The 26861-nt window shown below is 43.2% G+C and overlaps 3 protein-coding genes across 4 annotated transcripts; 1 reads left to right on the top strand and 2 right to left on the bottom strand.

Annotated features, from left to right (window-relative positions):
• Window positions 1-10: 10 nt before the first annotated feature.
• Window positions 11-8410, bottom strand: KARS1 (lysyl-tRNA synthetase 1). Of its 2 annotated transcripts, none has more exons than XM_041400604.1 (14): window positions 8282-8410; window positions 7459-7603; window positions 7087-7252; window positions 6618-6711; window positions 6155-6341; window positions 5773-5898; window positions 4906-5025; window positions 4538-4700; window positions 4268-4441; window positions 3438-3523; window positions 2705-2790; window positions 2284-2410; window positions 489-632; window positions 11-195 (listed from the first exon to the last, which is right to left on the bottom strand). In XM_041400604.1, the coding sequence occupies exons 1-14, from the start codon at window positions 8344-8346 to the stop codon at window positions 118-120; spliced, it is 1761 nt and encodes a 586-aa protein (XP_041256538.1). In that variant the 5' UTR covers window positions 8347-8410; the 3' UTR covers window positions 11-117. The 2 variants fall into 2 exon arrangements, with proteins under 2 accessions (XP_041256538.1, XP_041256537.1); XM_041400603.1 differs by lacking the exon at window positions 8282-8410 and adding an exon at window positions 8085-8257.
• Window positions 8324-10574, top strand: LOC121333851 (TERF2 interacting protein). Its single transcript, XM_041400610.1, has 3 exons — window positions 8324-8897; window positions 9010-9086; window positions 9660-10574. The coding sequence occupies exons 1-3, from the start codon at window positions 8405-8407 to the stop codon at window positions 10098-10100; spliced, it is 1011 nt and encodes a 336-aa protein (XP_041256544.1). The 5' UTR covers window positions 8324-8404; the 3' UTR covers window positions 10101-10574.
• A 3737-nt stretch (window positions 10575-14311) lies between these two features.
• Window positions 14312-15397, bottom strand: CHST4 (carbohydrate sulfotransferase 4). The gene has a single exon (XM_041400900.1). It carries the CDS (start codon window positions 15395-15397, stop codon window positions 14312-14314), a length of 1086 nt encoding a protein of 361 aa, XP_041256834.1.
• Between the last annotated feature and the right edge of the window lie 11464 nt (window positions 15398-26861).

The raw sequence follows: 26861 nt of genomic DNA, 5'->3' as shown, positions 1-26861 counted from the left end.
GAGACGGGCGCAAAGAAAGCTGCCTTTATTAAACGTATGCGCCACTCCGAAGCTCAAGTGGAGGTGCCCTCGCCGTCCTCAGGCTTCACGCGGAGGTGCCCGCGGCGGTCTGGAGGCTCACACAGAGGTGCCCTCGACGGGCTGCGCCTCTTTCTTGCTGTCCTCTGGTTTCATGGCGGGGAAGAGCAGCACCTCCTACGAACACCGATAGAGTCAGCGGCCGCGCCGACCGACACCACCACATCCCGCGCTCAGGTCTCGCGAGAGCTGCCCTAGCGCGGGCTCCGCTGCTCAACCGCGGGCCTCAGAGCGCTGAGCAAGTGCACCCAGGGGCTGTTCCCAGGCGGGAGTCCACGGCTTAAAACATCTCCCACAGCTCCACTGTCGGGCACTGGTTCCGTCAAAGAGATAGCCAGCTTTGCCAAATCCCATTCTCTGTTCTCTGACAAAGCCAGCAGTAGGAAGGCACTACCACTGCTTATGCTTACCTTGATGTTATTGGAATCTGTAAGGAACATGGTCAAGCGATCAATTCCCATGCCCCAGCCAGCTGTAGGAGGAAGACCATACTCCAGTGCGGTGCAGAAGTTTTCATCAATAAACATGGCTTCATCATCACCTGCAGCTTTTGCCTAAATGAGGAAATTAATAGTAAAACCTGAGTTGTACAGAGCTAGACGCTCCTGCTAAACCCTACTAAGGAGGAGGAGTAGTAGCAGCCATGTAACTGATGAAACCAAAGCCCAAAAGAGCTGTGCAAATGAGTAACACAGGAAGAAATCTCAGCACAGAGAACTCTGGAGGTCCTTTGTACAGGCACTCCCAAAATAGCTCTAGACTCAACGCCTTTCTGACATGTAAGTTTACTATTTTGGCAAAGGCCCAGGCTCTTTACTTCAGTAAAAACCATCTTTCAGAGCCATATGGCAGCAGATGACAGCAGAATGAATTGCTCTCAAAGGCTTATGAGGTTCTTTATTGGTAGCAACTCTCCTTTCAATGTTTGCAGAAATAACAAAGCACCCTAACTGGTGGAACCATCAGTAGCTGCTCCACAAATAGGGCCTGTATTTTCCCTCTCAAGTATAAAAACTAAAAAACTCTACACTGAGATGTTAACTAATATACCTGACCATGACAGCCTCCAAGTGACAAACTCATAATAAAAACACAGATTAGCCAACCATTTCAAATTTAGAAAAAAGCCAAAAATAAATGTCAAAACAACAGCAAACATTTTTGCTCACAGGTTCACGCAAGACTTTGCAAAGACTGTTACAGCAAATTTTTCTCCTTGAAATCCTGAAATGCAAACTGTCATCCTTCATCTTAGTCTCCACCTTAACATTAAATTTTGAGGCTAATTTTCATTCAATACATATAATTGTATGTCTGAAAAGTCTGGCTATAATCATGAGGGAACTGCAGCAAGCATAAATACAACTGACCAAAAATTAAAAGCATCTATAATATTATTCATTCTGACTGAACATTTTGAAATTTACTATCAAGTTCGTTAGTTAACATAAATCTATTTTCCTGGCTTTGACAATTTTTTAAACCTCTCAGACACTGTGAAGCCATTAGACAGAATATGAAGATCAGGAACTCTTGTTTCTGCAGACCACATCATTTGACCTCGGTCATGTGTGGCCAAGCATGCATTCATGGATGTGTATACCAAATTAATAACAAAATGAGTTTCAGTCACTCCTTTTGGAGGCTTACATAGAGAAATCTACTATTATAAATCTGCAAGCCTAATAGTTCCCAATGTGTATCTCTCAATGTGCCTGTGAGTCAACCTAATATATTAATACTCTTCTCAGGAAATTAAGATATTTCTTAGACAGCATTCAAAATCTTACTGTACATGAAAATTTATTTAAGGACCTAGAAGTATGATGTTGTAGCACTACATAAATACTTAACTAGGCGGGAAAAAAAATCTACCTTTCAACCTGGTAAAGAGAACTTTTTGCAAATTTGTGGTTTTTCCAGATTAGAACTTTGGGTGGAAAAAAAAGGAAGATATTCCAAAACAAAGTTGCACTAAAAAAACCTAATCAACAGCAGTATTTCACCTTGTTTACCTTAAAGAGCAAGGTTACTATAAAAGGAATTGCATTTTAATGACAGGCTTTTAGTTGAGTGACAAACACTCACTCAAAGTAGTAACAACTCTTTTCAGGAGTAGGTGCTAATGACAGATTTGGGACAGACATAGGAAATACTCTTTGCTTACACACCTGTATTACATTCACAATCAGCAAGACACCATACCTTGGCTTGATCTTCAAAAAGCTGACGCTGTCGGAACGGATCATTGAGTTCTGTGTAGGCATTGCACACTTCCTTCTTCATTACAAAGAGTTCAAAGCGTTCTGTTAGTCCTGGAAGAGAGCGATGCCTATGTGAAATAGAGAAAACAGACATACCTTAAAATAATCATACTTATAGAAGCAAACAGCACATACATTACTTAGGGGCATTGCTCACACTTAGCACTAACAGCTGTCAAAATTTCAAAGTACTAAGCACTGACACACCTCTTCACAGCTCAGGAACCAATGTCTATCTTGGTTTGTGTTAGAATTCCCAAACTAGTACACAACATCAAAATCTGTTTTGACGAATGCAATTTTTTTTTTTTTAATTAAGTAGAAGATTTGAGTTACACAGTGATCATCTGTCATACTCTTACCATTTGGCAAGTGGACTCATGACCTGTGGGTGATCACAGATGAATGTAGGGTTGATACAGGTAACTTCCAGGAATTCACCAACTAACTGGGAAAACAAAAGTGAAACAATTATGCAGTGCACAATTATGCACATTCCTAGCACTGCCTTCACCAAGCACCTCTCTTTTGCAACTGAAGAAGATACCAAAAATCTGAAGAGTTTCCAAAATATTTCTGGTTATGATAATGTCTTCATCAACAGAGAGTGTGTCCTAGTCAGATAAGGAAAAATGACACAGCAAAAACTGTGTAATAATTCAATTTGCACATTACAGTAAGGGCCAATAGGAAAATCATCAAGAGAACAGCCATCAGACAATATTTGGGTACAAACAAATACAGTTGATAGAATGATATTGTACTCCTACCCTTTTGGTAAGCTACATACAAATGCACACACAGACAGAACTGACCTACAATAAAGCAAATCTGTTTTAACCACAAGCGACCAATTATCCAACTAAAATCCCCTAGTGCTCAAATTAAGCAGACATAAGTAAACTACATTTTGGTGTAGACAACACAAAAGAAGATTTTGACACTGCAAGTTTTCTCACTGTAATGTAACAACAGCTGAAGTGCATTGCAGCATGCTTTTCCTGGTGCAGCTAAACCTTTTCTTCTAAGAGACTTCTGTTGACACAGAGCAATCCTCAAAGACATCAGGATTATAAAAACAGCACCTTTACTTACTTTGTCAAGAAGCCTGGCTGTTGTCCTGGGAGGTGGACATTCAACATTTCTCTCCACACAAAGGTTATCAAAGAACCTGCGAGTTTCTGAATTTGCAGACGAAAATTAGAACAGCCATCTCAACAAACATTTTTTGCTCTTACTAGGCCTTTCAAGAGTGACTTAAGTGACTTCAAGAGTTACTTAGAGTGACTTGTAAGATCTCAATGGTAGACATAATGGAAAACATGAGCTTAAATGTAAATCTAAATAAATGGTGTTTGGTTTTAATCGTTTACAGTAAAATAGTAGTTATTTTATACTTCAGAAACTTGACAACAGTTAAGCACACACTACATAACTGCTGGACATTATTATTTGGGGGCTGGGGAGAGAGAGAGGAGTGAACCAGGGGGGAAAAACAATCACTATAAATTATATTCCAGGAAAAAAATAGCACGTAATTGAATTTTTAAGAAAGCCCCAAATAATCATACACCTAAGCTACAATTACAGGCATGGAAACTCAACTGCACATGAGTTAAGAAATAAGAAACAAAAAGCTGGATCTCTTCAACAAATCAGGAAATTCGTACATCAAGCCTCTTGAGTATATCCTTTCACATATACTCAACAAAGAAAGAGCCAAAGTGTCAGATCCTGCCAAGGATGGCAAGGAATGAGGGCTTCTTTCTGGATTCACATAAACCAACAAAACCAAAGGAAAGGAATCCCATGTATTAGTACTGCTTCAAGAAAAGCAGCTGACAGACTGCAGCCTGAAAACTTTCAACCACTTGGCCACTTTCTGTTAACGAAGAATTACAGGACATTCATACTCAGCATCTAACCTTCAGTTTCAAAACATTCAGTTGATGGAAACTTCACTCCCAGGACCTTTTCCAGATCATACACCATGCTAATTCGCCGGAAGGGAGGAGTAAAATCTATCTCGTAAGCCTGTCCATCTTGACCATCTGGATGGTAAGTGATCTTGTAACCCCCAGTAATATGTTTCACCATCCCTACAAAAGGAGAGTAAGGTTTAGAAAAAGAGTATGCTACATATTTGAGTCTTCCAGAGATTCTTACTCTTTTTAAAATCATATTGCATACTTCACCTGAAAGCAACTTCTCTGTAATTTCCATTAAGTCATGGTAGTCTGCGTAAGCCATATAAAATTCACAAGTTGTGAACTCAGGGTTGTGAGTCAAATCAATTCCTTCATTCCGGAACTGACGCCCAATTTCATATACTCTGTCCAGACCACCAACCACCAACATCTAAACAAAATGAAATTCCAATAAATACACTTTCTCAAAAGAACCTAAGAGAGCCCAAACACACGCAACTGCAACACAACGTTACAAAACTCATTCATGAGACAAGTCCACCTTTCTTCAAAAATAATCTTCATTTTAGCTACATTTGCTTTTTTAAATACAGTTTGAAAAATACAGGCTTAGCCATGAGAGGCTTGCATTTTACCTTATGGTAAAGTTCTGGAGCAATTCTCATATACAAATTCATATCCAGTTCATTGTGGTATGTGATAAATGGCTTTGCCACAGCTCCGCCTGGAATTACATTCATCATAGGAGTTTCAACCTGGAACAACAAAAAAAATTTCCGGTTTTCATGAAATCTGTTTCCAAACCAGAAATGCATAGATCAAACAAACAAAAAAAAAAAAACCATAGCCAGCTAGTTTTGATTAAAAATCTGTATTTCACTTACAGTTCGGCATTTCAGTGTATGAAAACAATTCTGAACTAAAGTGCACTGAACAAAACTGCACTTTTTTCATGTAGTCAATAATAACAAATTCATCTGCTGCTCTGAAGAGTCACTCATATTTACTACAAATGTCAACCTGCTGGCTTCATGTTATCAAAGCCAGGAACAGTGCTGTGGCATTACCACAAAATCCTCTCTCTACACTACAGAAAATTGAACTCAACAAGGCCAAGTGTAGTTTCCTGCAGCTGGGTCAATACAATCCAATTCTGCCTACAGGATGTAGAACTGGCTTTTATATTCAGAGGCAAAACAACATTTCAAAGACGTTGTTTTCACCCTAATTTACTGAAACTACGAAAGGACAGTAGTAGTTTGGAGTATTACCTTCATAAAAGGTTCCCAAGCCATAACCTCACCAAGTGATGAATAATCTTAACTTTACAAAGAGAGGAAAGGAATTGCTCCCATTACATTAAGCTGATAAAATACACTACGCTGAGGCAATTATTGTCAGTTCTGTAAGCACTTTGTACATGAGAATATAGAACATCCTTAAAGCTAAAAAAACTGTAAACACATTCAGTATGCAGAGAGAAGCAAACACTGATGCCTTACCTCAAGAAAGCCCAATTCATCCAGAAAGCTACGAAGATAAGTGATGATCTTTGCACGGGTTATAAATTTCTGCCTCACATAATCATTAAGAATTAAATCCAAGTATCTCTGACGATATCTGGTTTCCTGAAAAGAACATGTATCTTTAGAACAAGCTAGATAAAATGTCATACCAAAGGAAAAAATAACAAATAAAAAAAACTAATATTCCTTTGTTGACTGATAGTATCAGCAGGTAACAAAAATCATCCATTCAGACCTTTCTGTGTCGTTCTTGCCCATGGCAGGGATGTTGAACTAAATGATCCCAAAGGTCCCTTCCAACCCAAACCATTCTATGATCTGTCAAATTGCTTCCAAGACTGACAGGTATGATAAATACCTTATCTTTGAGGCCAAAATGAAGATGAGGCAACATGTGCAGGCATGGAGACAAGAGAGTGATTTCATAAGGAATAATACTCAGTTCCCCTTTCCTTGTTTTCCCAGGATTCCCCTCTACACCAATAATGTCCCCACGACGCAGCTTGCTGTTAACACGGAAATATTCTTCCTCGGATTTGTAGAGGCTGTAATTGCAAAACAAATGTAAGCACGTTTGTTTAAAATTCAATACTCCAAACTGTCCCCAAGTGTCTCACAGACAAAATCCATTAAAAAAAAATACATATATATATATAGAAGTTTTTTTAATAGGAAGTCAACCACAACATTGAAGCAAAACACTACTTGGTTGCCTAAGCTAAACCACAGATTAAATAGAATACTCAAATACAGATATCTAGACCCCAGAATGCAGTGCAGTTTAGAATGCTAAACTGAATGCTCGGAATACCTCTACTTACCTGGAATTTGCCATGACCTGCAGCTTGACTCCTTCACCACGAAGATCATAGAAAATCAGTTTCCCTCCAGCAGCACGCTTTGCATGGATTCGACCTAAATATCAAAAGTATGCTAGACATCAGGAAAAGAGTCCCTACCAGAAAGGATACAGTGGCAAAAGCCACAGTACTATCACTCAGAATCATCAGCTGAACTATTTAGCTGTGAAAAAGTTAAGTCTCAAAATGAAATCTAATGCAAATAAGACTGTAAAAACTTTGGGTCCCAGAACCCATGTTACATACAATCAGATCTTATAGTTGCAAGGGATGTTGCACAGGTCCACTCAGTCTGAAGGGTATGTCCTGAATAGTTTAACACTGCTTCAAGGCTTCATGACTAAGAGATCAGCAAAATTCAAAAAAGACCAACCCATCAATAAAAGCAGGTAAGACTTTACATTTTTCTGTATCCCAGGTAAACTTTTACCTGCCACTCTCACGGTAATATTTGTCAGGTGATCCCCTGGCTGCAGATGATTGTACTTCTCTATAAAATCTGAGAGAGATAAGTCAACGTGGAACTTGTGGGGATAGGGATCTTCACTGGAGCCCTTAAGCTGTTGGACTGCATGACTACGGATCTTGTAGTATTGCTGTCACCAGAAACAAACAAAATCAAGTTATTTTACTAGAACCTGAAAATATGTTACAGGCTGTGAATTTAAAAGTAGCTGCCCTAATACAGGCATATACATCTCTCCCCTTTTAACCTTTTAATTACCCATGAATAAAAAAGTCAATTGCAAGTCAGTAAGACTGATTCACAGAACATCTAATAAGCATGGGACCAGATGCTCACATTTGGATCCAAGCTCTCCTCATCAGTAGCAACATTATCCTCAGAAGTCAAGGAAGGCTTATTTGAATGCTTTTCACTTTGCTCTTTCTGCTTTGCTTCTTTTTCAGCTGTTTTTCGCTCAGCCTTTAAACGTCTCTTCAGCTCACTACAAAAGAAAAAGAAACCGGATGCAGCAAATACTCTAATACTTCTACAGGGAAACGACTGGCAGGATTCTGCCAAAACGTAATTGTACAAATAACCCTGCCACTTCTCTTACTTTTTCCAATAGTCAATATAATTCTTAAACACGCTAAAATATTTTCTACTTTGAACTCCTTCAGTTCATCCCCTACGACACAAACACTCAGAAACGGAAAGCGAAATCAAACATAGTTTAGACTGACCTTGACGACGCGTGCCTAAGGAATTGACGGACTCCATTTTATCCATAAGAGCCTATCAGCCCTAAGCAGCGTGTAAGTGAAAGAAGGCAAACTCCCCCCTAAGTAACGTAGGGTTCCCGAAGCCACCTTCGCGGTCCAGCCTATTCCCCCACGGCCCTCAGGCTCCCGTCGAGCTCCTGACCCCACCTTCCACGACTCCATAAGGAAAGAAGCGGGCCAAGCCAGACGCAAAGCACCGACCTGCTTTGGTCATGAAGCGCCTGCTGCCGTCGGAGCGCGGGCGCGGCCCTCCAGACCCAGCTGCGGAGCCGCGCAGCGCCGGAGCTCAGCATAGCGCTCCGACGGGCGCCTTGACGGAGACAACGCACCGGGTCGGCTGGACACACTTCACTTTCACCTCCCGGCCCGGCCCCACCTGATCACCCGCCCACCCTCACTTTTTGCTGAGGTGCGACTCAATCTCCGCCGCGTTGCACTCGCGCGCCGCCGCCGCCGCCATCATCTCCCCGCAGCTGCCACCGCCTGCGTCCTTCCGCCCTTGCACGCCTGCGCAGGCGGTGATGGCGCTGGGCGGAGCTGGCGCGGCGATGGCCGGCGGCCAGGCCGGAGCAGCGCGATCCCGATCGCTGTTCCTGTGGGATGACGGACGTCCTATGCGGTTCTACTTGCGGCCCGGCCTGGCCAAGCTGCGCCTGGCGCCCCTGGTGCTGGCGGGCGGCGGGCGGCTGTGTCGGGTGCAGGAGCCAGGGGCTGTGCTCCTGGCGGAGCCCGGCGAGGTGGCTCCCGACGGGGCCGTCTCAACCGAGTACGTGGCGGAGTGCGTGAAGCGCAACCAGCGGCTACCGCTGGAGCCCTTCCTGCTGACAGCCCGCGGCCGCTTGGCCTTCACGGAGGCGGAGGATGCGGCGCTGCTCCAGGCGGTGCGCGGCCAGGGCACGGTGCGGGTGAGCGGCCGCGCGCTGTGGATAGAGCTGGAGCGGCGCGGCCTGACGCGGCACAGCTGGCAGGCCATGCGTGACCGCTACCTGCGGCACCTGCTGCCGCGGCTCTGGGGTGAGCGGGGCCACAGCGGCGGGGCAGGGTTGCGAGGGGGCGTGGTGGCGGCGACCGGCGTGGGTCCGGGCCCCGCTGAGGCCTGGCAGACGATCCCCGCGTGTTTCCGCAGAGCCCCCGCAGACGGAGGATCCCACGCAAATCAGGGGTCTGTTCGCGGCAGCTAATCGGGAGTTCGAAAGCACGGAGGTGAGCGACCGGGGCCAGCCTGGGGAGCAGCAGCCTCCACTGCGCGCAGTGCTCGGGGCAAGCCTTCCCCGGTGTCACAGATGGCACCGTAGAAACTCACGATTAACACATGAAATGAGGTTGCACCGCGATATCCCTTCTGCTGTAGCTAAACTGTCATCTGTCCTCTATGTGGTTTGCCTGCTGGTGCATTTTTTCTTCGCTGTGCAAGTTACCATGAGGAGGTTTATGTGATGGGGGTTGTCACATTAAAAGCTGTATTGGCAAATGGAAGTCATCCTTTCACCTCAGGCAAAAAACGTTCCTGCCGTTGCATCAACACTTTTACCTTTTAACAACTTTTGCCTTTTATGCTTAGTTTGTTCAAATTCTTCCTTATAGTTTATGGATTTCTGTGATCATGTGCAGCTTCATTAACACATACGGCTTTGCTTCAGTCACTAACTTTTACTATGTTTAGTAATTTCTGAGGTTTTAATATACTATAGAGTCAGAGTAAAAGGTGGTTGCAGTGGTAAAAGATTTGCCAGAAAATACCATCTCTAACTGGTGATTCCACTTCTCTCCTGTTAGTCAGAAAGTGACTCTTCAGATGTTGCAGAACTTCCTACACAAGATGGATTGAGAAGGTCCCCAGGAGAAACAGCATCTGAGCTGAAAACTGGGCCAGAGGACTCTGCTTTCCCTGACATTCAGTTACAAAGGCAAGAAAGACCAAAAAGCACTTGTTCTTCTTCCAATGTGGTGGGACAGGTGGTAAAAACTATGGAGCACTTCATGGAGAAGTTTGCTGTGGACCTGCTCACTGTTACACAGGCCTTTCTGAAAAACAGCGGTGACGTGGAAGCTACTTCATACTTTCTGCAGACAGGGCAGCGCTTGGATGGGTACCCTGTATGGAGCAGAGAGGATGATTTAGAATTGCAAAAGGATGATGAACATGTCAGAAATCAACTGATAGCCAAATTTGGAGCTGAAAATGTAGCAAAGCGGATCGTGTTTAGAGAGAGTTAAGAGGACATTACTGATCTAGTACAGTTGCATAAATGTAATAGTGATTTCAGAAACACAGTGGAAAATCTGATCAAAGTTCTGAAGTTTCAGAAATGCCTTTTTTTTTTTTTTTTTTTTTTAATTAAAAGGCCTGTTTTGCATCTCTGCAGATCTAAGAGATGCAGCTGCTTTAATCAAAGGAATGCTTGTACCAGGCCGTAAATTCTACTTGGGAAAAGTACACCAGCTTTCAGGGCTATGAGTAATAGTTGAAATAGGAAATGAAAGTTAAGAGGGAATGATCAGAGGCTATGTATCTATCACCTAAATTGTGTTTGAGAGAGAACACTATTGCTAGGATAAAGTCATAATCTGAAAAATTCAGTACTTTTAGCCTGAAATTGTGCTCTGGTTACTTATTTTAATACTATTTGAAGGGAGTCCTAAAAATCTGGAATGCATTCTTTTGGTGAAATAAAATGGGCTGGCAAAGGCGAAGTTTGGTTGGGTTTTTTTTTTAACCTCTCTAAAGAGTTAATATTTTGGCTTTTTAGCATATTGCACTGTGGCACTCAGAAAATTAAGGTGAATTGTGAAATGGCTGATGTTAAGCCAAATTAAAATTATACTGAAAATAAAAAATGGTATAATGAGACTGCTGTTTTGGGAAACCACTGCAACACCTACTGATTATTCAAGGAGTTAACCAATGTAACCACATAAATGCTAAAACAGCACTACACAGTGTTTCCATGGACTGAAAAAGTGATAATTATTTGGCATAGTCGTGCTATTCAGACTTTGGACAGTTATTTGAGATTCGTGTGGAAGCCAGACAAGCACTTAATGAGGGAATGCAAGACAACATAGCTAATGCAGTAATTTTTATTTTTTTTTTACATTAGGAATGTTACCACCTTGGTTTGAAATCCAAGTTTTGCTGATGACCAGGTTCATGAACAGGAGACCTGTCATCTCCTGCAGCTGAAAGCTCCCATTCTAGCTGGGGCTGTGTACACATGCCAGCAGCACCATAGTGTTGCAGTGGTATCATTTAACAAAACTGCTCTGGAATTCAAAGTGAGAGACAGAATGCATTAAATAGCTGCAATATAAAATGGTCAGATTTCCTCTAAGTGGCACTTATTTTAGAAGTGAGTTTGTCTTATTGGAGCAATTAGTGTAAGGTGCAGTGCAAACTTCTGAGGTCACATACAGTGGTTTTGCCTTTGCAGAGCCTTATGGACACATTGTCTAATGCTGAGAATCTTTCCATGTGTGCTTGTGCACTCAGTAGGTGTAGGAACTAAGACACAAAGAGCACAGTTTACTCAAGGTTGCCCTCTTTCTTCTGTTACAAACTCCTGAAAGGCACTGCTTGTCCACAGATGCACTTGATTGTGCATGCACATAGATCTAGGTCTCTTTTACCAGGTTAAAACCTGGAGAACCCAGAGATGACACCATATTGTATGGTTCTACTTCTGGTTCTGTCTTTTCCCATGATAAAAATCTTTGTTTTCTGTGCTTTGTCTTACCTACAACACAGTTATGCTCCTTTCAACATGCTGGAGACAGTTTGGTTTTCCATATTCCTATCAGGTTCCTCTACTATCACAAAAGGTCAGGAAGGTTCTTTTTGTGGCTCAAAGAAGTTTCTTCCTATTATTGCCTGCAGCAGCAATATTTGTGTACCTGGAAAAGTGAGCAAAGTGGCAATGCACATACAAGAACTTAGAGTTTAAGAGAATGCTACAGCCAGAAATTCTGGGTCTGCAAACTATTATCTGGAATTTTGGTATTTCCGATTTGCTTCCTCTTAGAGTTAGCCAGCATTCATCAAAACAAATTAATTTCTATGCTTTCATAACTAGAGTTACCAATGGAAAACTGATTGTATGCACCAGTTTGAAGAGCAACAGACAGGAATACCACTTTTGACTGGAGACTTCTCCATCTTACATTTCATTGGTATAAAAACAGAGATTACACTTTTAAACTTGTACAATGTAAACTCAATGTTTGTTTCTAAACAGACTTCTGTGATCTTTATTGCATATGCCAAAGGATGTAGTCATAGTTTTACACATCATCATCATCAGCATCTTGAGATTTTGGGAGATTTTTGTTGAGTTTTCTTTTTCCTCCTCCAGAAAGTATTTTAAGTTATCTTTACTTGAATCAAGACAACTTTACATTTTCACATAACTAGACTGGCAGCAGACTTTGCTGTTTCAAGAAAAAAAATCTTACAAACTGTTGTACTGAGGAAACATACCTAAAGGACTATAATAAAGACATACTGAAATCAACAATTCTGCATTTTCTCTGATTAAGCTTAGGAAGCAGAAGTGTAAGTAATTTTCAAAACAGTACCTTAGGGAAATGCATCATATATTACTTTTATGTCATTTTTTTACTGACTGGAAACACTGTGGAGGTTTTTATTCAGGTAAACACATGATACACAGAATTGATTGCATCCACTGAAAACAATTACTATTCATAATAAAACTTAAGTCACTGAAGCTGACATTGGCTAATGTAGAGATAAGTAGCAATGTACCGAAACGAATTTATCTTTGCTCAGAATTCAGCTTCTTGGCACTTACAGGAGGAAGCTCTTTACTATAACTTACTTCAGTAACAGTGGGCTTTTAACTGAATATGTTAAGGTGTATTTTAAAGGGACTATAAAGAAAAACAGTGTCTCTGTGCTCCTGTGGCACAGTGCAACTCCCACTTCTCTATGTCAGCTTGCCTACCCTAAATTTGCATAAACACAGTGTAAAGGAGGATACCTTGCTTTCAGAGAACTTACTACTATGAAGCCAGTGCTGCCTGCTCAGCATGGATTTTGTCCTTCAACACAATCCCTAGTAATAAGACTATTTCCATGATACAATATCCCCTTTGCAGGGATTAGGGGTTTAGCTCTAGGAATACAGACACCCATATTCCTAAGGTAGTGAGTGTTCTGTGTTAAAGGGACTCTGCAGTTTACCCATGAAAAAGGATATTCAGAAATAGGTATCTGTAGGCATTTCACTCATCCCCAAATCTGGTAGCAAGTTTTTCACCTTGTCTTCTGGAAGACTTAAAACCAGGTGAAAACAATTCTGTTGTTCAGGTTTGAGCTATATATTCCCATTGGAGGTGGGAGAATGGCATCTCCAGTGGAGACACTGGAGAATGGCATAGTCCATTAAATTTATTGTTTTGTGCTCCAAGACAAGAAATACTCTCACCAAATATTTCAATAGGAGAACTTCCTGATCTTCTCTTGGTTTCTTCAATCCTCTCCCATTAACCCGTCTTCTCAGTTTTGGTATTTATGCCAATGAAATCTATGTCTTTACCTTGTCTTTAGGATGTCAACCTTAGCAAGAATTCTTCTGCCACCCATGTGGACTGTGGGAATTCCCAGGAAAACAACTGTTCTTGGGTTTGAAAGCTAGAAAACAGAATTATTTCAGCAAAAAAATAAATGGATTCACATAATCACAGAAATGGTTTCCCACATGAAAACCCAGGAGTTTCATTTTCAGCAATAGCTGGTTTATTCCATTTTCCCATTATACAGTAAGTGAACACAAACATTTCCCCACCTTTGCCATAAGGCTGGATACTCAGACACATGAATGGAGCAAAAGGAAAACTGGACTTGAAAATGCAACCATTAAAAAACAAACAAACAAACCAACCCAAAACTCCAAAACAAAACAAAAAACTAAATCTCACAAAACAAAAAAAACCCAACACAAAATCAAACCAAAGTCCAACATCTTTCCAGAAACCAAATGTCCGGTCATCCTTGCGTCTTTTCTGGCACTACATATCCTACATGGCAGCACGTCAAGCAATGTTTTCTTTATTCATCTTCCTTTTGTATTTCCACTTTCTTGGCAGTGCAATTGCTCCATGTGGCTTCCCTACTCTTCAGCTGTGGTCTGTGAGGGGTTTGAGCTTCTGCCATCTGGTCCTACTCCTCTGGAATTCTGTATGCTCCAACCTAAACATAATTAATTTGGAAAACAAACTTGTGTTACTTTAGCTTCTATTGTGGCTGTATCTCCAGTGTTCATGGAGAGTGACCCTGTGCTGCTGAGAGCTCTCCTGAATGTAGTCAGGGTTCTTGTACCACTTGTTCTTGCATCCATGCACGCTCTTACACTTCTATGCCTGCGCCTCTGTCCTCTTTGGCTCTAGTGAACAGTTCAGCACTGCAACCTTCAGAGAGTAGGTGCAGAGACCAGCTTTTCTGCCTTCAAAATCTGGTACTCAGAGGAGTTCTGGGTAAACAAAAGATCCAGAGACATATTTTTCTGCTCTTCTTCAGACTGAACAAGCCGGTAGCCCAGCAAATCCATTGCATCTTTGCACACATTTTGCACTTTTTCTATTTTCTGGAAGGGAAGTGTCTTTCTCCAGGCCTGGGATACTCTCAGTGCATCTCTCGACCCAATATCAAAGGCTTGTGCTCCATGACCCTTTCCATGGGTGATGTTATGGACCCATTTCTGAAGCTCTGGTGTGAAATGGCGTTCTGCAAACCTGTACATCTGAGCAGCCCTTGCTAGTGGGTCTCTGACAATGTCTTCATAGCGAACCAGCAGATACCGGTCTTTCAGGAAGCTTGGAGCGGCCTGACTTCCTGCCTTGTATATCTCAACATGGCTTTTGCAGATTACCTGCATTGTGTTGTAGGGCCCCATTTCTCCCTTTGTCTTCTGAGACCCCACAACAATGTTACTGTCTCGTTTCAGGTCTGCCATTGTATTCTCTCGGGACCTGAACACAGCCCGAGGATCACGTACCAAGTGAATGATTTTGAGGTTCAGGGATGGATCAGTGAGAAGGGGATAGAGAACTTTCAGGTCAAAGAACCTAACTTCCTTGATGGCAACATGGCTATAGGTTTTACAAGCTTCCTCCACCTTGCTGAATGGGTACTTGCCACAGATCGTTTTGCAGTTGCCCGCAGTGATTATGTCACTGCGACTGAATGAGTCACAGGCAGGTGGGGAGCACAAGGCTCGGCTTGTCTCCCACTGAAATAAATCAGACTTTTTCTTCTGGCTAGACATGTAAGCATCAAACACAGACATGTCACACAGAAAGACCGACCTGACTAAGTCCCGCACTGCCATGTGTAAGACTTTGGCACTGTTCTGGTACATCTTAACCCAAACGTGCCATGCAGGCTCCATCAGGTAGAAGACGCTGGGGTGCTGGCTGAAGATTTGTCCAGTGAAGGAGGATCCTGACCGCCAGGAGGAGAGAATGAGGATGTGGACAGGAGAAGGTTTTTCTTCCATATGGGCATTGTTGCTGCAGGGTAGGAAGTGGATAAGAAGGAAGGACAGAACTACCAGAATCAGGAGCACCTGCACTCTTCTAGACTTCACCATGATTGCAAGGGACCTGCAGAAACAGAGGAAGTTCAGCATCACAAGGTGATGAAAAAGGCAAGATGTGGTGCATCAGGCTCCTGTGCATCCCTCTGCAGGCACAAGATTTTGGAAAGCTGCCACACTACTAGTGACACTGTGACAACCACCGCACGATGTGTCTTTGCAAAGGACATAAGTACTGTAGGGCTGAAGGTTTTCTGCAGCAAAACCACTATGTGTCAGTAAGCCATTCTAATATAGTCTTGGAAGATACTGAAAAACTTGTCTGCACTTTTATCAAAGTTTAAGAACTAGTTGAGTGCACTGAAGTCAGTACAGACAAGTGTGTACTTCAAGTGCATAATCCCTGCAAATGATCCTGGCAATTTTTATGAAGGAAAAATGCAAACCCTTCCTTTTTGCTGAGGTGTTCAGAATACAACAGTTATACATTTTACTTTTAAACACCTTACTCTGGCGAATATTTACAATTATTTTTATGCCAAAATGCTGTAAACATACAGTGTAGGTTCCCTTTTGTTTCGATTATACTCCTTTTGAAATTACAGGAAACATTTATTGTCACCACAGGGAAAACTTCACATAGCAAAGGAAGAAGCTTGGCACTGTAATAAATCCAAGAACAGTATCTCATCCAGACAGAGCTTTGTAGGCAATTTTCCTAGAAAGACCCATCTTTGTGTAGGCAGGCTTAACTGCTTACCTGCCCTACTAACCCCGTTCTTAGCCTAACTCCTTTAAAAAGACTGTCATTTGCTATCCCTCCCTCCAAGCCCACTCATCCTATTAGTTGTTTATGAGAAGATGTACAATAGAATGTGCTAGTTGAACTCAAAGGTCTGCCCAAAGCTGGGTCCTTGTTTCATACACTAAACCTCTCTTCTGCCTGTAGAGGATGACTGAATTATTGGAAAATGTCTAAAAATTTTCATGCCATTGGGGACATGGCATGAAAATACCATAGAAAGAATTCATAGCCTGAATACTAGCTGGCACAGTAATCTCCAGGAAATACACCACTGAAGATGGGATCTGAGGCAGAAAGAATTCTTTTTTTTTTTTTTTTTTTTAAATACATTAAAGGACACTTTGCCAATTACTCCTGTCTTGCGCGCTCTCGTTCTGTCCCCCAGCAGTGCCTGACTGTGCCTCAAACACAGGCTGGGTACCTGCAGCATGGGCCACCCTGGGGACAGGCTCCTCGTGCAGCACTGAAGCCCAGGCAGCATGGAGTGCTCCCCATCGCCGTCTGCCAGGTTGTCACTTTAGCTGTGCCACAGTGGAGACAGACCTCTCTTGCTAGTGCAGGTGCCTTGTTTTTCCAAGGTGAATTAAAACTGAAAAAACTTTTCTGGTTCCTAGTCATGGTCAGTCCTTCCAGGGGGGATGCACAGCAAGACAGGACAGAGAGAGCAGGGCTTTTAGGGCAAGATGTTAATCCCCGACAGAGCAGCATCCGAGCCCAGGCCCTTACAGCTTTGTACACTGCTTTTGTGCAGTCCATAATTGCATGAGACTCTAGCAGCTATTCCCACACCGAGCAGTAGCCCCCCTACTCAAGCAGCAGAGGTATAAGATGACTCAACACAGATGCAATGCAGACATTGCCTCCCTACTACATGCTTGCCATGCCATCTGGATCCACAGTAATTTTGAATGTTCCCAAAGTTTCTCTAACCTCCTCCTTATGCCCTGCCTCAATTTTCCTCTGCAGCAAAGTTTTCAGACTAATTTGCATGGGGGTGCCTCTTCCCATGATTTCAGTTCCTCTAGCACTCATGTTTTAGATGTTCACATACAGTCACTGCTGCTAACCAGTGAAGAACAGTACCTAATCTGTGCCTCCAATATACATGCATAAATTGGCTTTTCTTTTCTTAGTAACTTGCTGTGCATTTGTGTTGAGCTTAGGGCTTATAAGGCAGCAGTTATAATTTCTGTGAGTAAGAAAAATACCCAGCCTGATGGGTAAGTCTGGTTGATGCGAACAGGTGCTACCACAATATGAATTTTGCTTTAGTAATGTCTGGCAAGGATGGGGCTGTGCAATTAGAGAGGGACCACATCATTCTTGTCTCCTGGACAAGAAGCCCGCTGATTTTTTTTGGTTACACAAATGGCCTGTAGTGTTCAGGTCTGAAAAGGAACTGAATCAGGTTGCTATTTGGACCAGCCCTAGGAAGAGCTGCAAACAAAGACTATTGTAAAAATAAGTGATATATCAGCTTCTTCCTTCCAAATGAATACAAGCAGTGTTTACCAAACTCCTGGCTTCCAAATGAACTTTGATGATATCACTTCCATCTGGCACCATTAATATTGTTATTCTAACTCCTGACAGAGGTCTTGGAATATAGCCAGAAGCTATTAATTGAGAAAAATTCTGTTGAGCAGACATGAACAATGGCATGAAGGTAGATACCCAGGCAGCTTTAAAACCACAGAAAATAGTTGTTTCTTTGGAAACCTATATGTAAATTGCCTGAGTATGAGAATGAAATCAGGTTTTTCTCAGGAAACAATACTTTTATCCCAGCGTGGGATAGCTGGATGTTTTAGATATCTTACAGAGTGACTGCTTTTGATAGAAATGACCTCATGTGAGACCACAGTTTCAACAGCTTCTTCACTCATATAAGTAGTGATAATTGTTGTCATCACAAGTCTGTTCCAGAGAGAGTAGAAGGACTGAAATGAATTGTGTGCCTGATGAAGAGGAATGAAAGAGCAGCATCATACTATACTGTCTTATCATACATTCTCTAATATGACAGAAATACTAATTATATAACCTTATTTTTCACCACTGTATTTCTCAGTCATGGGAGCTGGGATGTTTCTAAACTAAAATTTTAAGCTTAACCACATTTTCTCTACAGCAAACATACACAGTCACCAGTGATGGAATTAATTTCATACTGCAAAAGTGAAAATATGAAGCACTCACAGAGCTGACAAGAACAGCCCAGAATAATTGAGACAATCTCTGCTGCACAACAAGAAAAGCACACTGTTAGCAGTGTGTGTGCTAACAGAGAAGAGCCAAGATTTCGCTGAGAGCAGAAAGAACTGGAAGAATCTCAGGGCACAAAGGATGCAATATAGAAACTACCAAAAAATACAACAATCCAGCGTCAACATGTTAGTGTCTCCCACAGCAAAGGTATGAAAATACAACCTGAGCAGCTTATTAAAAAAAAAAAAAAAAGGCAGAGTCTTAGGCTTTTCTAGAAACACACAGAGACCTTTGAAAAGCTTGATCCTGGCAAAGAGCAAGTGTTACAGAAAGCAGCAAGCAGCCCAAGGAAATGTACCCATGAAAAGCACTCAGCATTGGATGCCATATCCCCAAATTACAGGATTATTGAACATGTGCATGTCTCTGGCAGGTGTGAGACAGTTACAGCCCAAAAACACCTTGTGCTGTGCATAGTAATGTTGAGTGCTCTGCCAGTCTGAGGGAGTTCTCCAGACATGTACAGGTTCCCCACTGCTGTAACCGCAGCAGTGTAGCAAAGAGGATCTGGCACCAGAGAAGCTCTGGTCATGTCACTGGTCTTTGAGGGCACTGATGGTTGCTCACAGTTTTTTCAAATACTGCTTCAATTTGGCCTGGTCCATTCCTGCAGAATTAGAAGCCATCTGCCCATTCAGGGATGAGCAGCTGGCATGACTGTCACTAGTGGGAGAAGTTGAGCAAGGGCACTGAGAAGACTGTCTGGAGAAGCAGGAACTGCCCTCTAAGCCAGACCCACAGCTTCTGTCTGCAGAAAATTGTCACAATTTGCTGGCATCAAGAGCATCTACGCTAGATACCAAGAAATGGTTAAAAATCTCACCTTAACAAGTCCTTGTGAAGCACCACCAGACCTGATTCAAGCAAAGTTGCCTTCACACACCTTCACTGCTGTGGTACACACGCCTCCAGGCAGTCACATGAACAACTGTGCATTCATGTACAGGCACTCTGTCTTCATGCTGGGGTCTCATATACACGTGTACTTAGCTCCTACCTACACCTGTGCCTGCCCCTTCCTGTCCTCTTCGTGTACATCCCAGCTCTAAGACTGACTGCTTTACACTGCCCGCCTACTTTGACCAGCCTTGAACAAGAAAACTCCACCCTGCACTAAGCAAAAGGTACGGAAATGGCAGTTTCTTGCAGGGGTGTGAATGACCAGGTGCCACTAGTAAAGGAGCAGGGCCAGAAAGTTCATGAAGGAGACTCAGAGATACTTTTAACTCCTATTACAAGCTCCAAAAAAGACTGCTGCCTGTAAGAGCAGGAAGAGGGATGTCTGTAGAATGTCAGAGCAAAGGACAAACAAAGTTTGCAAAGAGGACCAGCTTGCCCACCACGGGTGCAGAGATAGGGCACACTTTCCTACTATTGCTCTAGCTGGTTGTCATGTTGTCAGTAGATGCAGATTCACATAAAACCTTTTTTACTCTTCTCTGTCTGTACCTTGCTTGAATTAAATATTTGGGGGCTGGGAAGGAAAACTGTGTGAAAGGACAAGCTGTGAAAGGAGCAGCTGGGCTTGGACTGTTAATGATTCACAAGGGTGCTGGAGCTGCAGTGGGACTGTGCCAGGTAAGGTAGTGAAACAGGGCAGCCCTGGGCTCAAGAGGAATACACATAGAGACAGTTGCTTTGGGTCATTCCTATTCCAGATCTCATAGATTCTGTCACACAGTCTGGAGAGATATAGACCTATTAATGGTGTCTTCTTTGTGTTCTCAAGGACCTCACTGCTGCTGTCAGGGCAAGTGGAGTACAGGAGACAGCAAAAGAAAAAATCTGGGCAAGGCTGGTGCTTCCAGCAGGAGGGACAATCTGAATGGGGCAGGTCACGTTCCCTTTCACTTGTTGCATTGCAAACACAAATGGTCAAGCCCTGGTAACCCTAGGCTGGGAAACAAGGTGAGAAGCTGGCAGTGGTCCAGATAGGGCCCTGTGGAGGACCACACAATGTTTGGTGCAATCTGGACTTCTGCTATGTGTTCCCATGCCCTGCACTGACACACAGGATTCACCTGTACATCATCAGGTGTTAGAAAACCTTTGTGAAGGCCACACAACTTGAGTGACGCTTCCTGAAGGATTATTTCTCCCTGGCTAACAGTCACACGAACAGAGATGGATCAAAACTTCTCTTCCAACTGTATGTAGTTTGCCCAAGATATGCTGATCCCTTGGCATCAATATGTAGGCTTTATGACAGCACTGAATACTACTGTGCAGTCACCTTGTTAAAGGGTTAAGCAGATTTTTTGTACTGGTATATACGCCATGTCCCAGTTATTTATCTGAACTTTCCACAAGGCATCCTCTGTAGTATGAGCAGTTGCACAGAGGAGGAGAATATGCTCTTCCTTGGATTTGAGATTTGGGAGGACAGACTGGTCTGGCACACTGTATTTCCTGAGAACTGCACATTGGGACACTTGAAGGAGGAAACCTCTGGCCCCTGAAAATAAACAGCATGCTCCACATGTGCTTGACTCAAAAGCTTTATGATGCAAAGCAGAAGCGTCTGGGGTCAGAGTAATCCCAAGCACAAACATAGGCCATGTGGAAAATGGACTGACATCAGCTCTAAGAAGGACTTGGGATGCTGGTGGACAAGAAGCTTCACATGAGCCAGCCATGTGTGCTAACAGCCCAGAAACCAGTCATGTTCTGGGCTGTGTGTCACCAACAGCATGGGCTGCAGGATGAAGGAGAAGATTCTTCCCCTCTGCTCTGTTCTGTCAAGACCCCACCTGGAGTACTGCATCCAGCTCTGGGGTCCTCAGCAAAGGCAAGACAAAGGTCTGTTGCAGTATGTCCAGGGAATGACACATTTCTATTTTCTACCCCCTCTCTGGGGACTCAGAGACTAGTGATCTCTGTGAACTGCCCATGCAATCACACTTTGTATTTCTTACACCCTGAAGAAGTAAGCAATATGTACTGTGCTCCCAAGCATGCATAAACAGATCACACCTGACTCAGTGCAGAAGCAACAGAAGTAGGCTGAGGAGTAATGCAAATGGTGTAGACTAGAGTTTAACTCCACAGTGCTTACACTGGAGATGCCTCCCTACCTGAGAGCACGTTTTTGACAGCTGATAAGAGAACCAGGCATACCTATGGCAGTGAAACCTGATCAGCTGTAAGGTTTGACTAACCCCACGCCCTGTCTTCTGCCATCATCTAGAGGAGATGCCTACGGAAGACAGCAAGGAAAATATTTCCTCCCTGAAGCCAGGGATCTGGAGTACACGATTCACCTTTCTGAATGCAGATGTTAAAAATAAGCTAGTGAGTGATGCCCTGGAAGATCCTGTTTCTTTCTGTTGGCTGTGACAAGAGTGGAGAGTGATGTCTGTGAGTAGACACAGAAGCTGTCTAAAATCAGTTCAGATCAAGCTTGTCTTGGTATTTTATACCACCTAGATATAAAAAAAGTATCTCACTTTTCCAGTCTTGTTTTGAACTTAAGATACTTTTGGCAGCAACAGGATTTACTGGAAATATGGGTACATTTAGCTGCATATTGTGGGAACTACTTTCCTCTGCCGTAAACTTACCATAAAAACTGTATTTGGTATAATCACAATTTTTAAAATCTAGACACAGGAGTAATTTCTCCCTATTTGCAGTCTTCAACCTATAGAAGTTTTTTATATCTGCTCTTTTACGCCCTGAAGAACACAACTCATACCAGGCTGATATCTAAAGCAGCTCATGGTAATCATGCTGCCAAAATCTCTATCACTTTCAGATGTGTGATGGGATAGGTCACATTTTCTTCATCTCAAAGGTATGATGCTGGGGAGCTGCTGTAAGAGTCAATGCTGTGATTATGCATTGGTGAATGTTTCCCTTTCAAAGCAGAGAGATTTCAGTTGTTTTCTAGCTTACGCTTCTGAAGCTGTAGAGGAAAATTAAAATTTATGGCTCTGCAATGTTGCTGTTCACACAAGGGCCATGCATGGTCTCCTGTGATGATCAGTGGATTTGAGTACTGCTGTATTGTATTGCATCTCAAAGGTCATATGATGCTGGGGAGCTGCTGTAAGAGTCAATGCTGTGATTATGCATTGGTGAATGTTTCCCTTTCAAAGCAGAGAGATTTCAGTTGTTTTCTAGCTTACGCTTCTGAAGCTGTAGAGGAAAATTAAAATTTATGGCTCTGCAATGTTGCTGTTCACACAAGGGCCATGCATGGTCTCCTGTGATGATCAGTGGATTTGAGTACTGCTGTATTGTATTTTGAAATGCACAAGAAAAACCCTGCTCCTTGCAGTAAATAAATTTGACAGTAATCTAAAAAAAAAAAAAAAAAAAAAAAAAAAAAAATCTCTGTGTCAATTGCTCATTACTTTCAATGGGATGAAGGCAACAGAAGGGAATTCTGCTTTTAGAAAAGCCTTTTTTTTGGTAGGGATGCTGTATACAGTCACCCTGGTTTCTTTAGATTTCTTTAGAAGTCATCATTCATAGAAGATGGAAAGAATGCAGCTGTGAGGGAAGCTCCAGAATGCATAGGAGCAGAGGTGCAATGCCTATGTTAAATTCCAGTCAGAGCAAGTTCTTTCTGAGCTAGAGCAGATGTTGCCCCATATGCCTTCCAGAACGAGGAAAAATGAGACAAATGACTGATATGGTGTCCTACATGGCAGCATCTCTCCAAGGACAGGCTGATGCACCTGTGGCTTTTTTCTTGTGTTTGAAGTAAGTTTTAAAGTTATATTTTTATTTAGAGGCAGTTTGAGATAAATAGACTTGTCTGAATTGGTACATAACCCAAAGCTGTGTCAGGCAAGAGCAAGGATAGTGGCTGTCTCCCTCTCTCACCCTTGCACAGTTGCAGTATCATTTCTTGCCTTCATTTTAATACAGCACTCTAATGTCAAGTAGTGGGGGAACAGGAAAATGAGAAAACACAAGAGAAAGAAGGAGGTCACATAATATTTTACCAACACATTACAGAAATGGGAAAAATAGTAAGAAAAAAATATATATATTCAACTTTTGAATTAATTTCACTGGTCAGCTTCTGCCTTCTTCTGACTGTACGTAGGCAGTCTAAAACTGGAAATCAGCACAGGAACTGAAGTGGGAGCACAACAGCTAGTTTAGAGTTGAGAGAAACAACAGCAACAAGCAGACCTGAAGCATACATAGCCCATGCAACGCACTGGAATGCAGAAGACCCTGTGCTAGCACCAACTATTTCTGTCAGGTATCCAGGAAATAAGTCATTCGGACTTATTGACAACACCTCTTTGCTTTGGCAAAGCTTCAGGGAGCACTGACCCAAGACAAATAAGGAAAACAAAGACAGTATATGACAAAGTAAAGGGCTGGTATTGATCTTGGCTCCCAGCACTGCAAGAGCCCATGCCAGACAGTCAAAGCATGAGGAAGATTCCAGTGCTTCTGCCCTTCAGAAGGCTCTTCCCAGTGCTGGGAACCGAGGCTGAAGGCTAGTGTAGAACACAAAACTTCAACATTGTTCTGACCGGTTGTTAAGCTTAGCTAGCTTGGTAGGTGCCTCCTAGCTATTGGAACCCTGCTGAGGATGCGTCTTGCGTGGCTGTCCTGCCAATGGCATGACTTTGACCATGCTAAGCCTTCCTCATCTTACAGAGCTCCTCAACACTCTCACACTCTGGTTTACAAAATCCCTCCCATTCAACTCGAGTAAGTAGTGTCTCCCAGCCCACTGCTGCCACCTCCTCTTACATCCACAGTCTCTTCCTGACCACTTTTCATGCTTGTGGAAAACTGTATGTGCCTCTGGTGGGTAATACCACAGAGCAGGTCAGCTCCTTTGGCCCTTGACAAAGCAGCATGCCCTGGGAGAACAAGGTTATATGCTAGGCCTCACATACAAAGTTTTTCACAGACACTTCCTCTTGGGGTTCCACTGCCACATACTGCTCAGGCCTTACCTGAGCCCCCGGAAAGGCTGAGCTCTGGCTCACCAGGACCTCCACAATCATCCCCCGGACTGCTCCTTGCAACTATCCTGGGTCCAAATCAGTGAAAACCACATCTTCCACTGCAGGTGTACAGCATGGCTACATGATGGTAGAGAGCAGGCTAGTGTAGACAGGCTCTTGCAGCCAAAGGCCGTGGCCCCAAGGCAGGAAGACCCTCAGGGACCTCTCCTTTGGTCTATAGACCAGCTGAAGGCAGTCAGGGCTACTGAGTGGGTGAGGCCAGTGCCAGGAGCCAGGCTACATTGAGGTTCCTAAAACACCTGGGGGAACTAATGATCTCACTGCTGGCAGGTGCAATTTGTCCCAGCTTGCCTGCAGTGCCAGTTTCCCTGTCGGGGTTGAACCTACTGCCAGTCCCTTTGGAAGCTGAGGACTAGTACACTTCAAGATGAGAAGTTCCTTCATTTCCCAAACAGAGCCCTAGGCACGAGGTTGCCTCCTTGCCTAGGTCCCCATATCTGAGGTAAATCACCCTAATCCTAAACATGGCCAGCCCAGACAGCACAGCAAAGGGCAGATGCAGAATGCAAGCCTGTGCCAGGGCGTACCACTGCTGCTCCCCAGCTAAGGCAGGGAGGATGGCTGTGGATCGGCGTGTGAGCGGCACAGGCAGGATGCAGTAACGACCGCCAAAACACATATGACATGCAGAGTAAATTTACTTCCATTACCTCACCAACCAGGGAATCTTCCAAGCAGGACCCAGGCAGAGGCACACTAACAGAGATGCCAGCACTGTGGAGTCTAGTCCATGCTCAAGGATCACCAAACCTGCTGTTTTCACAAGTATATCAGGGATTATTGCAGGCATAGTTTACCATTGAGATTTGATCTTTACCACAGTAAAGCAGGAATGCCAAGCATATTCTGTAGGGTGGTTCTAAGTCTAGCACAGGCCTATGTTATATAAAAAGAGATGCTCCACTTACCAAACACACAAGACTAAACTATTAGTATATGTTTTTCTACACTTCACCTGCAAGACACTTGAGTGTATTTACAATCCTCCTTGCCAATCTTCCCTTATTTTCCCACAATGAGTTAAAAGGGCACTGGGGCAGCTCTGCTAAAACTCTGCAGATCTTGTCTGAGCATCTCCAAAGAGCAGCTTCAGATCTGTGTCTTGACTTCTTCCTTGGTCTCAATGCTGCAGGGGTTTCCTTTGGCACAGAGTACCTCCAAACCCCAACTTAGGCTAGTTTGTATGGCTGGCAGGGTGCTCTAACCTACGCCCACACTATGACGCAAAGCACCTGTGAGTATAATACCTGAAAAATGATACCAGCACATTTGTGGTTTAATGCTAGTTTGCTATTGCATCAGGGAAAACCTAGGTGTGGTCAAAAGGATATGTTTACAAAAGATGACAATGGAGGATGTGGCCTTGAGAAATCAAAATATCCTGAGATTTATGAGGTATATATATGCCTATGTCTCTGGCTCTGTCAGCCTTCTCAGTCAAATGTGGCTGGGTCAAAAAGAAACAGCATTGTGTTAATTAATGCGGAATATTTGCATGTTAGCAGACATCTCTGAGAGGACTCAGAAAGAAAAGGGGTTCCTGAAGGAAGAGTGATCTCAAAGGATCAGCTTTCTCTAAAATCAGAATCTGTTTATTAGTAATGGGGACTAAAGCCACAGAACCTAAGGTACATGGAGAAGAGCTGAAGGAAGTAGATGGAACATGAAAACTGCAGTAGGTTCAAGGTGGCATAACTGTGCAGCAACATCATGCTGTAAAGGCCTCCTGGTCCAACAGACCCTTCATACACCACCCTGCTTGTTACTTGTCAATGTCTTAAGCAGTTCTGGTTATTCAGCTCTATTTGAAGGTCTAATGGCATGAAATCTCTGAAGCTGTGTACCATTCACCATAGCCCCAGCTTCTCCCTCTTTTTGTTCTGGGATTGCTTTCTGTGAAAGGAAAAGATGTAGCACGGACACTCAGCTGACATGTCGAAGACCTTTTCATATACTGCTTCCTCATTTAGCCCTCCCTTCCAATGGAGTACTGGTACCCAGATTTTGTACTGGGCAAGGTAAGGGGAGACAATTAGACCGTTGTAGAACCTGGCAGGACTGGCCTGGTGTAATCCAGAGCTAGCTCACTTTTCCTGCCATTGGGGAGGCAGGGTTGACCTGTAGATCCCAACTCTGTGGGAGACACGTGAACAGAGCTGAAGGTGGCAAGATAAGGCACTCCACAAGTTGCCCCTCTGAGAATTCCAGAAATGGGTCCTGAGCATCTCACCAGAACACGTGTTGCAATGGGCATTATCATCTCCTCCCATTTCCACTGAATAAACAGACAACAGGCCACCAGTTCCTTATTGCTTTATGGAGCTGACGTATTCAGCAATCAGTAACCCTG

The sequence above is a fragment of the Onychostruthus taczanowskii genome, unplaced genomic scaffold (genome assembly GCF_017590055.1).
Source record: "Onychostruthus taczanowskii isolate IOZ18803 unplaced genomic scaffold, ASM1759005v1 scaffold18, whole genome shotgun sequence".
In the NCBI taxonomy this organism is placed as follows: Eukaryota; Metazoa; Chordata; class Aves; order Passeriformes; family Passeridae; genus Onychostruthus; species Onychostruthus taczanowskii.
This window is presented reverse-complemented; position numbering and strand designations above follow the sequence as displayed.

What these genes read in the sequence shown, in the direction of transcription:
- KARS1 (XM_041400603.1), bottom strand. Translation starts at nt 8,176, where the DNA reads ATGCTGAGCTCCGGCGCTGCGCGGCTCCGCAGCTGGGTCTGGAGGGCC. An exon ending in TATTACCGTGAGAGTGGCAG is followed by an intron (nt 6,712 to 7,086) that starts GTAAAAGTTTAC and finishes TTTGATATTTAG; the next exon opens with GTCGAATCCATGCAAAGCGT. An exon ending in CAGATTCCAATAACATCAAG is followed by an intron (nt 196 to 488) that starts GTAAGCATAAGC and finishes CGGTGTTCGTAG; the next exon opens with GAGGTGCTGCTCTTCCCCGC.
- LOC121333851 (XM_041400610.1), top strand. Translation starts at nt 8,405, where the DNA reads ATGGCGCTGGGCGGAGCTGGCGCGGCGATGGCCGGCGGCCAGGCCGGA. An exon ending in CCTGCTGCCGCGGCTCTGGG is followed by an intron (nt 8,898 to 9,009) that starts GTGAGCGGGGCC and finishes GTGTTTCCGCAG; the next exon opens with AGCCCCCGCAGACGGAGGAT. An exon ending in GGGAGTTCGAAAGCACGGAG is followed by an intron (nt 9,087 to 9,659) that starts GTGAGCGACCGG and finishes CTCTCCTGTTAG; the next exon opens with TCAGAAAGTGACTCTTCAGA.
- CHST4 (XM_041400900.1), bottom strand. Translation starts at nt 15,397, where the DNA reads ATGGAAGAAAAACCTTCTCCTGTCCACATCCTCATTCTCTCCTCCTGG.